Raw genomic sequence first — 16,856 nt, forward strand, 5'->3', positions numbered from 1 at the left:
TCTTCTCCATAAATCATAGTCTATTTTAGTGGATCCACTAGGGAGCACAGAGAAGAAAGGTAAATGGACAAGAACCACATAATTTTTTTCCCAGTCCATTTTTCAGAACCCCCCAGAACCCCCATGAACTTAACCAACACAACCCCATGAACAATCACAATCCCAATTGTGATTATTGGAAAGACAAATGAATTGAGGAATTGGATTCTGTGTTTTAATTCTTTGTTCATTTTACACCTCTCCTAACACCTCCTTTTCCCACCTTCCATTTTCCTCAGCCAAGCTGTTAACAATTAAAAGGAATTATCTTCCCTCTGGTTTTGCCTTGATTTTATTTGTGTTTATAGCAGTTTAGCTAACATGCTTCACTCAGGCAGCTGCAGGGAACAGGCCTGGTTTCCACTGGGCACTGAAAGCTCACATTTCTCTCCAACTTGCGTGTTTTCTTTTAACTGATCCCTTTTGTTTTCTAAGTGACTTGTTTTTTGTGCAGGCTAAATTTGTCGAACTGACAGCTCTGGAGGCTTTTGGCTTCTGCAGGTCCCTTGGGCAGGTGAGGATGTGACTGTGTGAACCTTCCCCTCCGTCTCCTAGTGATTCTCCTTCAGCTCAACCTCTGTCCCTACCAAACAGAAACTTTCCAGCACTGCCCACTTGTGCAGTGTCTGTGTGCCTTCTCCTTCAGAGCAAGATGGATCATGGGGTTGCAAAGCATCTTCTGTGAGCAACTCTCATGGTCCACAGCACAAAACACGTTCCCCAAGCAAATACTGCCCCACAGTATTTATGTTCCTGTTTGTAGGAGCTGTGTTTATGGTAGCTTCTGTGAGGCTGAAGGCCTGATTCTCATCACTTCCTTTACTGCTTTGTATCAATGCTAATGTTAGCCATTCCCAGAGCTGTCCTTGTGTCCAACCCATCTTAGTGGACAAACACCTGTGTTAATAGAAAACTTACTTTCTTCTTGGGTAGAATTTTCAAAGAATGTGCCTAGCTTTGTACCGCCTTTACTTGTCACTTAAAACATCCTCCTACACCAGGCATACAGTCACCCTTCATACTTCTGCGAGTATGCAGAAGTGACTTAAATCCTGGTGTCAACAGATGTAACTCATTGAAGGCAGTTGGAATTCTTTGCTCTTAATTAGGGGTGAATTTGGCCTTTTTTGCAAAACCACTAGACCAGGGTAAGTGGTTAAGTGCTTAGACAGTTCTTGTCATCTAAGCTACAAGTTTGCTATCATCTAAGCTGCAGGTTGCCATAAATAATTTGCATAACACATGTTTCCAGGTTGCAGAGGTCCGTGGTAGAGTCTCTGAAGTATGCAAGACATGTAAAGTAAAAGCAGCTACTGTATGTCAGGCTGACAGCAGGGTTGTATTCTCTAATCCTTCCTTGGTGTGCTAGGAAGCATAATAGGAATAGTGCTAGTAAGTAGTGGAATAGGAAGTTTGGTTAGTGGTGTCTCTTGCCCTTACCAGCTTTTAAACTCTAAGGAACTCTGGTCTTTGCCTTAAGCATTTTCTTGGAGAGGTAATTGTTACTGGGAAAGCTCCAACACCATTTCCCAGTAAAGTCAATGACATTGCATGCATCAAAGGAGTTAAATAATTTGGTGTATTTTTATATTGCTCATTGTTGTTATGTGTGCAGATGACTTGGTGAGTTCTCTATTTTGGCCTCTTAGTTTTGAGGATGTACATGTCCTTGCTACTTCTGAGACCTGTACAGCCAATTGCAAACATGGAGAAGTGTCCAGAGTATCAAGAAATGTAAATAACTTATTGGGCAAGATGTTAGTAAGCTTCATAGTAAAGATATGGTGAGTAATAAGATTAACTTTCCCCTTTCTTTTTCTTGTCTTGACCCCACAGGTCCTGCAAGCTCCGTGAGTGCCAAGCAGTGAATTATGGGCTGGGTAGCCACCAGTGCATCATGAAGATTGACTTTATTTTTGCCCTCTTGAAGTTCACGTGCTTTATGAATTCACTCTCTCTTCTATCTCACTGCCATCTCCGTCAATATTGTCACCAGTTCTAGAAAAGAAGAATTTTAGGCTTGGGCTTTAGCTCTCCCTTTCCTTCCTCCTGGAACACCAGTGTCACCTTTGTTCTACCAAAACAAATTACTGTAGGTAATTTTGCCCTTCAGAGAAGTACACCATCTGGAGAAGTCACTTCATATACCCTATACTTCTGAGATAAAAGCCTCTGGTTCCTAAGGATAATTGAGATCTTTCCTTGGGAGGAGACACTTCCTCTTGGTCACTTTCCACTTACTCTCCTGTTCTCTGTCACTCCGTCTGCTCTTCTCTTCCTTTTGGATTTAACATTTGGTGTTGACTGCTGGGGTTCTCCTCCCAGTAGTGTGGCTTCTTTTTTTCTCCTAGGGAAGAGCAGATTCTTGAAACAATGGGCTTCACTCTGCATTCTATCTACTTCACCTTGAAGGTGAGTTTGCTGCTGGGCTCCTTGCTGGGTCTCTGTTTGGGTCTGGAGTTCATGGGCATCCCCAACCAGTGGGCCCGCTACCTCCGCTGGGATGCCAGCACTAGGAGCGAACTCAGCTTCCAGTTCAAGACCAATGTCTCTGCTGGGCTGCTTCTCTATTTTGATGATGGTGGTGTCTGTGACTTCCTCTGTGTGTCCCTGGTTGATGGGCGCATCCAGCTGCAGTTCAGTGTGGACTGTGCGGAGACGACAGTTACCACAGACAAGCAGGTGAACGACAGCAGCTGGCACTTCCTGATGGTCAGCCGCAACCGCCTGCGGACGGTGCTGGTGCTGGATGGCGAGGCCAAGCCGGGGGAGGTGCGTCCGCAACGCCAGTACATGAACATCGTCAGTGACCTCTTCATTGGGGGAGTCCCACTGGACATTCGTCCTGCTGCCTTGACTCTTGATGGTGTTCTGAGTGAGCCTCCATTTCAAGGATTTATCCTGGATCTTAAATATGGCAATTCTGAGCCCCAGCTCCTGGGCAGTCAAGGGGTCCGACTGGAAATGGAAGGACTTTGCTCAGAAAACCCCTGTGAAAATGGTGGCACTTGCTTCCTTCTGGATGGCGAGCCACACTGTGACTGCTCAGCCACTGGATATGCTGGCAAGCTGTGTTCTGAAGGTAAGAGAATACTTCCCTGTTTCTCATTGACCTTTACAAAATCCAAAGAGTTAATTTGTTGTTTAGCAGGGCTATGACAGAGTTCTTATTCCTGCCGATTGTCGTCAAAGGAATTCAAGTTCCATCATTCTTTTTCCAAACAGAAGTAATTAAATGGGAGTAGATAAAGAATATGAGCAACTGCAACAAAGTGTCTTTCTGAAAGGATGCTGCACTGGTAGATTTGTAGCATGGAGAGATTTTCGGGTCATCATCATCATTCATTTCATCAGCAACTTATTAATAAGGGTAGAGAACATGAATTGGTAAATAAAACTAAGAAGTACTTTAGGTTAGTTTTGGTAAAATAAATGGCTGGCTTTTTTCAGTAGTCCCTGAAAACTGAGTGAAGTGTCAGCAAACAGGAGCTATATTTATATATCTATATATCTATCTATATATCTATATCCATATCTATATATATCACTAACATAACTGATGGACAGGACATTGTTTACTTTTTTGATGTTAGCTGTTGCTAGCCTGTGGAAGCCCCATGCTTCCCTTCAATTGCTTGCATACTAATCACTGAATGGCACCTTGATTTTTTTAGCATACTTGATTAAATTGCCTAAATTGCTTTTTAAATTGATATTAGTATTGCAAAAAGAAGAGGGATTTGAATGTTTCCTCATTGTTTGGTACTCTCTTTTTGAATTTGAGTTTGAGAGTTTTAAGTCATGCAAACTACATGATGAAGTGTATTTCAGATTCTTCCTTTGGTCTTTAGCAATGTGATGGTAATTGAGTTTGTATGTGCAGGAGACTTAAGTCAACTGAAAATCCCTGTGTGAATTTGAAAATCTCATCACAACATTGTTTATGACATTTGGCTTTAAACACCACAGTTTGAGCTTGAACCAAAGACGAAACCTGGACTAGAAGTGTCCAATCTCAAGGAAAAAAAAAACCCAACCTGAAATTTTGTCAAAATGGTAATATTTGCAGTAATATATTTTCACAACTACTATTTGTTCACTTTTTTGGCAATGAAACTAGATTAACCAGAGGTTAGCCTGTACAATGTGAGATGTGGTGAAGTCAGTCCTGACACTGTTGCTATCTAAGTTAAAAGCCCTACACCTCCACATTTACAGTCTGCAATTAGATGGAGAAGCAAACATGTTTTTATAGGAAGGGAAGGTTTGGAAAATAAACATAGCATCCATATGTGCATTAATTTTAGGATGATTTTAATAATAACAGAAAATTTGGCTTTATATTCAAATAATACAGTAAGTACATTAGCCTTAGACAGGGAAGTGCTGAACACAGAATTCTTGCTGGCTATTTGCTCCGACCTGATTAGTCCAAACCATTGATGAGCCAGAACAATTGAGCCATGAGTTGTGTGGGGCTGGACAGAATTCTGGGTGTGACCAGGCAGTTCAGGAGCTGGGCCACCAGCCTGATCCTCATACGCTTACAGAGCAAACACACCTCAGGTCTGAATGCTATGCTGATAGATGATTGCAAGAGCCACACAGGCATGTGGACCTTGAAACATAAAGATGTAAGGCTCTGTCTACTGCTGGGCTAATGGATACAGACTCCTTGGGGAGCTGCTCAAAACATCAACAGTGTATGGTTTTCAGTGAACCACCTGAGAAAGTACTGTAAGTGAGCAGGAATTCCATGTACCTGTGGGGCAATTGTAAGAGCTCTAAACAGGGCTCAGGGGGTGGACTTTCTGCATTTCCTGGGTGGGTGGAACAATCTGAAATACATCTTCTAATGAATCCAGGGATATTTTTGTTGTAGACACTATGGATAAAGCAATGCTATTGTTACTGTTTGAAGCCATGAGTCACCATTGCTGTTTGTTTTCTATAGTGATTCATCAGTTTCCAGCCCAACCTGCTGTTAAGGGTGAGCAAGGAAGTTTGTCACAATGTGCCTTCTTAAGCAAACACTTTTAACTCGCTGTTAGCTGGGGTCTTTTCACTCTCAGAGAAGATGCTGTGTGGAGAACTTTGCCAGAGTATCAAATGTAGAGTCATTATCTTGTTTCGTTCTTCTTGTTTTCTCATGTATTACTAAATGGTATATATTTGGTTAATGTTAGAATTTTACAATCAGCCTTGTTTTCTGCCTCCTTTATGCTGTAGCAGTGGTTATTTCTGTGTGTTAAATACTGCCATTAAAAAAAATGTTACAGTGTCTGTGCAGATGAGTGGGAAAAAAAGAAAAAGCTGTTTAGTAAGTGGAAACAAGCAGACAAAGAAAAATGGCAAGAAAAAAAACAGGAAGCAAATTAAGTAGAGCTATCTTTTTGTCTGACTTGAAAGCAAAAGATGTTGTCTTTCAATTCTGCAAGTGTGGCAGAATCTCCACTGATAAACAGTAGGATGTGGCAGGAATGGCAGAACTGGTTACAGGTTCTTCCTGCTTGTGGCTTGATTGGCCATTAAACAACGTGTATTTTCTTTGTTTGCTTTTTTTCCCCAAGCGACTGAGATGTTTGTTGTCAGAACTGTTCTCTTTTGTTTTTGTATGTTTATCATGCCTCTGGATATATGCAGAAGTAACATGGTTGTTTTATTCCCAGTCTCACTTTTGAAAAAGATTGCTCTCTCAACTGGATATCAACAACTCCCTTTTTGGGGAGGGAACCTTCACTCCATTACAGTGTTTACTAATCTGTAGTCTATGTGCATATTTTCATTTCATCATCAGAGTTGGCTCTTTTACTGGGAACTGATGGATCCGATCAATAACAAGTTCTGTTTGAACAGCTAAATGTAATGTGTACCTTTTTAATAATGAGTTCTCTTGACAGTGTCCAGGCCATTACTTGGCTATTGACTGATACCTATGTCTGCAGATGGTAAAACCATAGCAAACTCATTTATTTTGTGGCCAGAGATAGAAGAAGTAAACAGAGAGTGGAACTTGCTGTTTCTGTACTATGATGGAATGAAACTCCATGTACTATAATGGAATGAAGCTCCGTTTATAGTATTATAGGCTACTGTAACTCCAAGTGCAGTTCTAGTTATCGTGGATGTCAACAGAGAAGAACCATTCCATATTGAGATGAAACTGTGAATGTGCCCCTAATGTGCAAAAAAAAAATGTTGGCACTTCATGTGCACCCAGAGTTAGTAGGGTTGTGTACATCATGGCAGTCACATGCCCAGTGGGTAGCTGAGCAGGTACAGTTTCAGTGTCTCAGTTTATACAGTGGGAGTGGAAATAATGTGCACTTTGGGAAGTTTGACTGTTTTGAATAAAGTGTGAGACTATTTTAATTGCAGTTGGAGTAAACTGGTTCACTGAATCTGACAGCTTTGTAGGGTACAAAGGATGGCTGATTTGAGTAGCTATTAGTTAGTATGTTTCTGGGCAATGGTGGCATTAGACATGAAAGCTGAACTCAGAGACATCTTCGCCTCTCATAAACCTCATCAGTCTCTGTGGAATCAGGATGCTGCCAAGAGAATGAGGTTCCTGTAGAATTTGATCATCACAGATACATTCAAATTTCTGGAGAAAAAACCCAAGAAAACCCTTCCCCATGCAAATTTTGCAAGCTGAGGTGCTGTAGAAGCCAGATGAGGTTATTCATATCTGCTCATTCAGGAGCACACTGTCAGTCTGCAAGAAATTTTCTCTGACACTTCTGTGTAGAGAGTGAGCTCACAAATGTGGACAGTGTGAATGCAACACTGTTTGTACAAGTGTATTTTGGCCTAAACCCTCACCTTTCTTCTAAGACTCCTTCTGGACTTTCTGAGGAAAGGTGAACAGAAGATGTGCTTAGAAATGCATTAACTCCGCTTGTAGTTGCAGCGCCAAGACGTTGATCACCAACTTCACAAAGCACCATGCTGAAGCCTTTGTGTTGCCTGCAGGGGCTGTTTCTAAACGAAGGCTGAATACGGGCTTGATTGCAGCTCTTCCCTTGATTACAGAGCAAGATTTCCTGGGGATGCTGCCTGCTGAATGACAGAGGAGCCCATTGCTCTGTAATTATCACACTTCTAACTGCATCGGGAACAGATTTTTCTATAGCCCCTCAGCTTCGTTTAAAGTGACAAGTTACTGCAGGATTTATCCTCTTCCTGCCCCTTCAAAGCAGCCCAGCCTTGGCTGTATCTGAAGGCACTGCCCAGCTTCACTTGCAGTCACTGTATCTCCCTGCCAGCCACCCCAATCTTCCTAATACTAAAGAATAGTTTGGCACTTTGCCATGAGCCTGATGCTTGCACTTAATTTGCATATGCATTTACATACATCTTGTAATCAGAAACAAATGAACATGACCATAATATTTGCTTTTACTTGCATGTTCCTTGATAGATGAATATAAATTGGTTGTTGAATTCACCAGCAGTAAACAGTTGCAGACCCTCCACTTGGTCTTGTGCTCTGCTGTTCTAGAGGACACCAGGCAGTTCTGGCACATGCTTTGGATGGGCCCAGATCTTCATTCACCAGTGCAAAACTCTAGTACTGATCATCTCCAAGGTTTGTGGAGTAAATATTGCAAGGGGCAAATCTGCTGTTTTATGTCACTTATATCACAGCACTGGTCATTGGGCAGAAAGCTGGTAGGAACTTTGCCCATACTTCATTTTGCAGCAATTCAGTTTTCCCCTTCCCTTTTGCTTGCTCATTCTTCCTGGTTTAAGTTCCTTTTGTTGTATTTATAATTATAATATTTCTTCCAATTTGTTTGCAATTTTTTTTAATGCAATGCCAGATCAGCACCATAAAAAGATGATGTATTGAGGTATTAATGCTTATAAAGCGCTTTGAAACTTCAAGGTGGAGTTTAGGCACCATTTGTTATTCTTAATGATAAATATTAAAACTGAGCCACAGGATTTGAATTTAGATCCTACATCCTCTTTCCCAGAAGGTGCCAAGGACCCCCCTCACTAAGTGTGGACTAAGCAAACCCTTCCCAGAGCTAGCTGGATTTGTTCTGTAGACTCCCCTGCTTTAAAAGCAGGAGAGCTGCAGGGCGATTGCAGGAGCCTGTATGGTAAGTGCCACTGGTTCAAATAATCTGGCTGCAATACATGCTGACAGCTATGTTCTTGTAGTTTCCCTCTCTTGTATTATAGATCACTGTGGGGCTACAATCCTTTTCTGCTGGATTGCAGGTCAGCTATAGACCTTGGGTAAAAAAGATGTTAAACCCCTCAGTTAGGCGAAGCTTGGACATTTCCTCTGATAAAGTGAAGCAGGTGGTGGTTGGGTACAAAGGAGATTGCTGTTTGGTGTAAGGTGGAACTGCTGAAGTGACAATAATTAGTGGGCACGGAGAAGAGTGAACTCAGGGGGAAAAAGCCTCATGATGAAAATGTTCTTTTATAAAATGTTATAGAAGTGTAAACCATAGCTCATGTACACTGTTTATAGTAGCTGCTCCATATTGGTTTTACCTGCCTGATAGAATAAAAGATGAGTTCTTAGCTCTTGCAAAGAGAATGTGATGACCAAGCTTCTGGAGGACTAAATCCAAATGGAATTGGATACCAGCATTCTCTGTGAGCCCACAGACCAACCTGCTGGCCCCTGTCCCAAAGTGTGCACAGCCTGGATCTAAACTGGAATTTTTGGGCATTACTAAATAAAGATCAAAATTAAAGTAACTAGTAGTAATTATGTGAAGATGAGCAAAGCCAGAAATTTCTCTTTCCAATGTAGTAGTTTCCAACTTAATTTCTGAAGAAGGGTTTATTTTCCTTTGGTTTTGCCATAAAAAAATAAAAGTGGGGGAAAGAGTTGATTAATTATTACTGTACAGGCTTCTGCTAAGCTAGGCAGCTTGTCATGGAGGTCAATCAGCACTAAATATAGCTCCAAGCAAGACAGCACATGCTGCAGCTGTTGCTTTCATCCTTATTCTGGTACGAAGGTGTGCAGGGCATTTGCCACAAGGTAATTTTTATTATGTTTTGGTGAGAAATGGAGGGCAGTAATCCTCCCAGATACCTTGAGGATGTTGAAAATGGCGCCACTAAGCTCCAGGGAGAGAATCGGAGGAGGAGCACATCTGTCCGGTGAACTCTGTCTCTACTCAAAGAAGACGAGCCTCTGCACGTCAGCGTCAGCACTGAGTGCTCCCTGGTGCAGGAGAAGGTGGTAATCCATGTGATGAAATGGTAGAATGGCCACCTGTCCTTGGCTTCCTTCTAATTTCACTTCTAATTTTAATTGTTTCTTTGCTGACCAACTTTGAACTTGATGCACAGAAAAGCTTTTTTCTCTCCCTATAGAAAGCAAGGCAGCTGCCATGTTATTGCTGTCCAGAAACAGCAATGGGACTTCTGGTGTATGTGTGTGTCTCTTGCACAATCCTTCATTGCAGACAGGTTCACTGCCATTGTAAACCTTCCCTGCAGAGCAAAGCAGTTGCCCTTTCTCCATCTGTAAACAGGTCCAGGAGCTGACAAATGGGTGCAAAACAGCCCAAGGGCTAAGAGAAGTAGATGTGGGGGGGTAGGAAGGACTCTGGATGTCAGAATCTACTTGAAGCAGAACTCATTTGTATTTGAATGTGTTTGCTGTGAAATGGGGCTCAGACCTGAGTACACTGGATTCACTTTCTGTGCTACTGACACCTTTGCCAGTTATGCTGTGTCAGCTCTCCAGGCCCTGCCTGCATGTACACTTGTTCACCTCATTATTCTGAAAAGAGACCAAGGTATAACATATAAAGGAAGTGGAGCAGGGAAGCAGAACTTCAATGGTCTGGTCATAAGAGTGTTAGCACCTAAGAGGCTGATTTCCATTTCTGCTACAGTCTTTCTGCGCCCCTGGAGTGATTTGCTGGCAGACTGAAGGACTCAAGACTGAATCAATTGACCTTTCTTTGCAGAGGATATGTACCTGGTTACCCCCTGTGTCTCAGTTTCTATATCTGAAATATGTAGTCAGTGGGGCTTGCTATACTCCAGGTGTTAAGAATCCTGTATGCTTCTGTATGACAGTGATAGAGACATATAAATATCTTAGCATGACAAGTAAATGATGATAATGCATGAACACCCAGTAGAATGACCTGGTTTGATAGTTAGTTTTTTAGTTAGGACATGCAGTTAGAAATTAAGTTGGTTTTCTTTGTTAAGAGGCCATCTTTGAGGAGTGCTCCTCATCTTTCTTTTCAACAGAAATCTCCCAGTTTCCTGCTACTCTGTGGAATGTCACACTGTGAGTAGGCAGACCTTTCCCAGACCAGGCTGCAGTTGTGCTGGTAAAGACAGAGCCTGAGCAGCAGTGTAGCCTCTTCCCTGTAGGTGACATGGAGCAGATGCTGCACTGCAGGGTGCTGATACAAGCAATAGGAGAAAGAAAGGTTTTTTTTTTTTTTTTTTTTGTATCTGACCCATGTGCTCCACTGACCTCTCCCAAATGTCCTCTGCTGTGAACCTCAGATGCTGATCAGATGCTTTTCCTTGTACTGTGGCCCACCTCTGCCTACCTGTCTGCATTGGCTCTCTCCCTGCTGTGGCTGCTGGTTTCAGCCTGCCCCTTTCATCCTCCATGCTCAAGACTCGCCTCCGCCTTGTGCTGTCAGGGGAAGCAAAGAGAGCACAAAAGGCTACCCAAGCAGAATGGCATAGTTTGCCCTTCCTCTGTTCCTCTATGCATAAAAAGCAGGATAGCAAAGAAAGCCCATTGGATTGTTTCTGAGTGGTTAATTAGCACAAAACTGGCAAGTGTTCTGCAGTTCTAAGGCACTGAAAGGGTGTGTAAAAACCTTACTTTTCCTGTTAGCTCTCATCAAAGCTCTGACTGCTTATTAGATAAAGCAGGTATATTTGTCAGCAGTTTGCAATGTAGGGCAAGGAGGAAAGGTATACTTGACTCTGAGGATTTTGTTGAGGTGTGATCTTCCTCCTCTTACTCATGGAATTTGACCAGTTAAATAACCTGATTGAATATAATGGATTGGATTTGGCTCTGAGTATTTGGCAAGAGATCTTTATCAGAAAAGAAAGAAGCGGTTCCTTGGTAGATGTAGGAATTTGAGCTGTAGGTTAAAACCAGGCTTCAATCTCTAATAGTGCTGGCGGGCTCCATAGTTTGCTTGGCCGCTGCATTTATTCAGAAGCCTTTCTCAGCCTCTCTAGTCTCTTGAGTGGATTTTCATTTCTTTGTGGTTTGTTGCCGTAGTACTTGAGAAAAATGACACTGCCTGAGATTTCTGAACCTCTGGTGTGTCTCCACAGGCATGTGTTTGATTTCCTGGTTATTCCTGCTGCATCCATCTTGCAAGTCTGGCTTTCAGGGTTGGAGAGCCTCTCAGTACCTTTCTCCTCAAGGTAATGTAGGAGAAATCCTTGGAACTAAAGGCATGTTTCTCCAGTGAGGCTGGTCAGGAGCAAGAGTTGAGGAATGGCTAGCCCTGAAGAGAGTGGCTAGTGTTGTGATCTGCACATTTCATAGTTCACTTGTGTTTGAGGTGAATTCCTTAAGCATCTTTCTGTATGTGGTTGAATTTTCTTATATTCCTCAAAGACTTTTTTAAAATGGGGAAGAAGTGTATGGAGTCATTCCTTAATAAACTGCTGATTAAAAAAATAAAGGGAAAAATAAAAAGGTGAAGTTTGTAAAGAGGAAAGGTGATTAAATTTCTTGTCTAGGACTGCCTAAAAGAAAAAGCTGGTAAAGTAACCAGAATTTCTGTATTTTCACTTCTGTCTTTTGCCTTTTGGTTTGTGGCTTCTCTGAGATCTGCTCTGGAACTTGGTGTGGTAGGAGGCAGGGGGCTGTGCAAAAGCAATTACCCTGCATGATACCTACCAGACCTCTGCTGTAATGGGAGATGTGTGTAGGTCCTTGTAATTCACATAGCTGTGGCTTTAAGGAAGATAACAGGAGATCAGTGACCATGAAAGAATATGGATGGATATATTGCCATTGTGAAGCAGTAGCATTGCTATATCCCTCAGGATAACCAGAGCTAGAGGTGGGTTTATGTGAGTGTCAAAGGTGGGGCAAAACTCATACAGGCATATCTAGCTGAAAATTTGGCAGATTAGGTACTGGTAGCTGTGTGATCCCAGAGCTTGAAATATGATGATATTGTTATAACTATAAGTTTATTGTGTAGGAGACCTTTCGAGTAAACATCAGATGCTGCAGAAAATGGCAAAATCCTCTTTCTTCAGAGTTCCTCTAGTGGGCACTGTGTTGTTGGAGATCTGACTTTTTTCCTTCACTGAAAAAAAAAGTAGGGCTCAAGTGATCAATTTGTAATTTCGCTTGCTGGCTGCCTCATTCTAAATTTTCTTTTCCTTCATTACTTAAGCTGAAATGCTCAATTGTGTCTCAGCTGCCTCAATGAACACATCTACAACAAATTCCAAAGCCTGTTGGTTTTGAGCAGACGTGAGGCCTATATACCTACACACGTTATCTCTACTTTGCATCTGACACAGAAACGTATCTTTAAGGCAGTCTGGTGTTTGCCTGCCCTATGGTGGGGCATGTTTGAATGAAAGACATGTGGAGTTACATTTTGACCAGCTAAGACACATCAGAATCAGACAGACTGGAAATGTTTTCCTTGTGAAAAATGGTGGTTTCATTCAGATCAAAATATTTAGGAAAAGAAAAAAGCCCAACTGATTTGGATGACAATCTGCAGAAAAAAGCAATGTGTTTTTAATTAGCAGAATTTCTGAATCCTGTTTTTTTTTTTTTTAAATAATCTATGTCTATTACACATAAAAATGTAGCTTATTTTAAAATTTACCAACATGATTAGCCCAAATATGGATCTACTACTGATGAACTGCAATATATCACAAAAGTGTTGAAGTGTTTTAAGGAAGGGGCATGTACTCCCACAGTGACCAAATGGAACTAATGGAAACCCATGGATTCAACCCCACCATGGTCCTGTGGGGATTGTTAGGTTCAGAAGAGCACGCAAAAGGAGACCTAAGCATAAGTTAGACTTAATTGGAGAGGAGAACGGATTTCCAGCCTGCAGACAGCAAGTGGAGCCTGGAGCACAAATACAGCAATGACCAGATTGGTGCCCTTTGAAGCCTCCCAGGAGAGAAGAGTGGTGTTATCCTTTCAGTTTGTTGGAAGTGACAGCTCCATAGGTACTGCTGTCTGTCAAGAGCTCCACTGTAGAAAAGGCTTGAGGAATAATTATGAGTGGATAGGACTTGAGTGGGCTCTTTCCCATTTGACTTCTAATATGTATCACTGAACAGTGCAGTCTCTCAACAGTGGCAGCGAAGGCAGCAAGGCTGAGTATATTAATGAAGAACCACAGCTGCTGATGTGAGAGCCTGAGATTGTCAGCAGTTTGTTTTTCAGCTTTTTAGCATGTTGGTTGAACCTAAGTAGCTTACAATGCAGCCGGACCTAAGGACTGGGCAGCAGGCATTCCCAAAGAAGAGCTTAACAAATACCTCTCTGTGCAAGAAATGTTCTCTGAAATGCAGCCAACCCAAGCTGAAATTTGGGCTGGATAAGCAAGGCTCTGCCTATGAAAATCACTTGGGATCTGCACCAGTATGGCATGACAGTCATTCCTGAGCTCTGGGATGTTTTCCCTGTCATTGCTGCTGCCAGTGCGGTGACTCCTGCCAGTGTGGTGACTCCCAGTTTGCCCGAGGCAAAAGATAGCTAAACCGAAGTACTAAGTAACAGATCCTCTATCCCGGGAGAACAATTGGCTGTGATTTCAGAACTCATTTGTCAGTGGTGTTTAATTATAGCCTTGCTACCACTTACAGTGGAGGTCACTGCTATATTGTAGGTCTGTTTAGTGCTCCCTCTGGTCTTAAAAATCTATGAATCCATATCATGCTATTTTGGGGCATTTGTAACAGTCTCCACCAGTTTTCTTTCAGAGCTGAAATTGCTTAAGTTTCCTCCTAGTTAATTGACGAAATGTTGTTGTTAGAAAGCTGACTAAAACAATTTAAGCCCCTTTTCAGGTCTGGGAGTGAAACAAAATGTAGGTTACATCTTCTTCAAGTTTCTATCCTTACAGTTGCCCAGCTGTTTTTTTCTTCTGCACAGCTCTGCTGCAATATTGGCATGTGAATTATTTTAACTTGCAGATACTGTGTCATCAATGAGCTGTTCTATAGTGAAGATTCAAATGTAAGGATAATTGTAAAAAATGTTTGCTCGCACATCTGGTCCCATAAATAATACTTAACTTAAAATTAACTTCATATACCAACTGCTCTTTATTCAAACAAAGTTTTCATTCATCTGATGGAAGATGTCCTTAACTAAGAACTAACCACAAATCTACTTAGATTTGTTGATCTTGTCAAGTTACTTTTAAGTCCCATTTTGAAAAGTGATTCAGGTACCTTGAGGCCTTGTGACAGATCTGGAATTCAAAATAGCAGTTTTGATCATTTTACCTTCATATTGTATTTATTTTTGTCCTTTTTCATCTCTAAAGATTTGGCCCAAAGATCACATTCTTCCATGAGATTCTTTCCTTGCCTGTGTTTGCCTTTAATAATTTTAATGATCTGATACTGAATTGAAACCAAGACCAATCAAATGTTCTTTTTTTAAAACTGAGTGAAGAAGGAAAATTAATTGCAAAAATCCTGCTTAAATGAGATCTTAAAGTTGTGAATTTCAGAATTAAATGGTAGTACCTGCTGCAATCAAAATGCCACATGGCATCCATTCAAATGTGCTTCAGGCAACTTGCACTTGAATTGTGTGCAAGGCAGGAAAATAAAAGAGCTAAAACGCTGTCAGGTTAATAATAAATTGCGCATACATGTGGCACATTTCATCAGAGTATGCCTAAGCATCTCACAACTACTGATAAATCAGTCAGCCTTCACATCACTCTACCACACTGTGGAATGCATGCTATCTCCATTTTACTGATGGCAAAACTGAGAGGCAAGCAGAATGAGAATTATTGAAGGGTATCAAGTCAGAAGCTGCCTGAGGTGAAATTGGAATCCAGAATGCTAAATCCTAAGTATTAAATGATGTAGTAGTTTATCTAGTTTCATCCAAGTGTGCTAGAAAACCCACAAAATACTGTGATATACATTGAATGTGAAGCTAAAACCAGAGCATTGCATTTTAGGGATTCTTGTAAAATTTCAATTGAAATTCAAATAATTTCAACTCTCTTTTTATTGTTTTTGGTGGATCGGATTGTCCATAACGAAGAAGTTCTGCCTTTCGGGCTGTTGTCTTGTAACTTTGCCCGCTGAAACCATCTTGAACCAGCTTGTTCTGTACCTTGTGCTAGTAGGCAGCACTGCTTGGGCTATACTTTATGGATTCCCCTGTTTAGTGCTTTTTTCAAGTTAGTAACAAGGAAAAACAGACTTGCAGCAATGAAAGTTTTAGCTAGTTTTGCCCATTTGTGGTTTATGTGTGCTCCAATACAACTTTTCAAGACAGGATCCAGTTCCTCTAAATGTTTCCAGTAGAGAAAGGTTTATGATTTCACTTAAAATACCAAAATGTAAGAATAATTCAAATATTTGAATACTTGACTGAACATACCCTTGGGTGGAAGGTGATAGGATAAAGTGTGGTTTAACATTTCCCCTCCCTTCTGCATTTCTTCAAACCTGCAAAGGTTAGGCACTCATGGAACCTTCTGTTTTTGTCCAGCCTTCATTGTCCACAGAAACACTCCCACTGCACTTGGTGTCTTCTGCAAAGTAAGGCTTCACTCGATCCCCTCATCCAGATCATTGATAAAGATACTTAACACAACTACAATACAGAGCTTGGTGAACCCCACTTGTCACCAGCCACCAGCTGGATGTAACTCCATTCACTCCCACTCTTGGAGCTTGCCCATCCAGGTTTTTACCCAGCAAAGGGTACACATCTCCAAGATGGGAGCAGAGAGAAAGTCCCATGGAAAAATGGATTCCTGAAAAGACCTTTTCTTTTGTTGACTTTACTCACTTTGAGCGGCTTAAATTTCTTTTAAGAGTTGTTTTTTCTGTGTTTGTTGCCCAAAAATCTCTTTTTTAGACACTAAAAATGGTTCCAGTATGCCCATTTCTAATGTTACCCTTGAAAACAAAGTTGCCTTGCAAAGAACAGTTACCCAAGTGAGCAGTAAGTTCGGCATGGAATGAAGATGGTGGCAGATGGGGCATGATGACATTGTGCTTATGTTGGAAACAATAACATAATGAGAAAACAAGACTAGAAGCTCTTTAGCCCAAAAGTGCTCTCTTATTTTCTGTGTAATTGTGATAAACTTCATTTCACCATGCTGTCCTCCAGCAGTACTCTATTTTACTGCATAGCATACAGGAGTATGAGTAGGACTCTTCTGTTCAGGGTAACTAACAATTCTGACTGGCATTTGTTGTGGAGGCTGTTTTAAATTAAATTATTTGAAGCTGTAAGCATGTATGAATTATTTTAGTGCAGTGCACAACAAATTAATTGTTGGTGCTGTGAAGAACCACAACACTGGAATTCCTTTATGTCTGTAATAAAACTCATCATCAGAACTAGGCCAGAAGGAAACAGATCTAAACAAATGGGCAATCCCAAGATCAGGAGTGACATTTGTTGGTAGCGCTGTCAAACTGGATCCCAAGACACGCACACAAAAGTGAGTGGCCAGTCCAGACTCAGATGTATTTGTATAACTATTATCTCCATGATGGATGCTTGGAAAGTGATGTGCAGACCTGTGACTGTGTGGATCTTTTCCTTAAATCTTTTTGGCAGTCTTTTCTAAGCCAAA

General features: G+C 41.4%; 1 protein-coding gene across 3 annotated transcripts in view; it reads left to right on the forward strand.

Moving 5' to 3' along the window:
* Positions 1-1,878: 1,878 nt before the first annotated feature.
* The window catches only part of NRXN3 (neurexin 3), a 907,297-nt gene continuing 892,319 nt past the window's right edge, over positions 1,879-16,856 (forward strand). For all 3 annotated transcript variants that reach the window (XM_059850080.1, XM_059850081.1, XM_059850082.1), the window contains exon 1: positions 1,879-3,121. In XM_059850080.1, coding sequence (XP_059706063.1) covers positions 2,413-3,121 — 709 coding nt within the window. In that variant the 5' untranslated portion in view covers positions 1,879-2,412. The remainder of the gene's footprint in view (positions 3,122-16,856) is intronic.

The sequence above is a fragment of the Haemorhous mexicanus genome, chromosome 6 (genome assembly GCF_027477595.1).
Source record: "Haemorhous mexicanus isolate bHaeMex1 chromosome 6, bHaeMex1.pri, whole genome shotgun sequence".
Lineage (NCBI taxonomy): Eukaryota > Metazoa > Chordata > Aves > Passeriformes > Fringillidae > Haemorhous > Haemorhous mexicanus.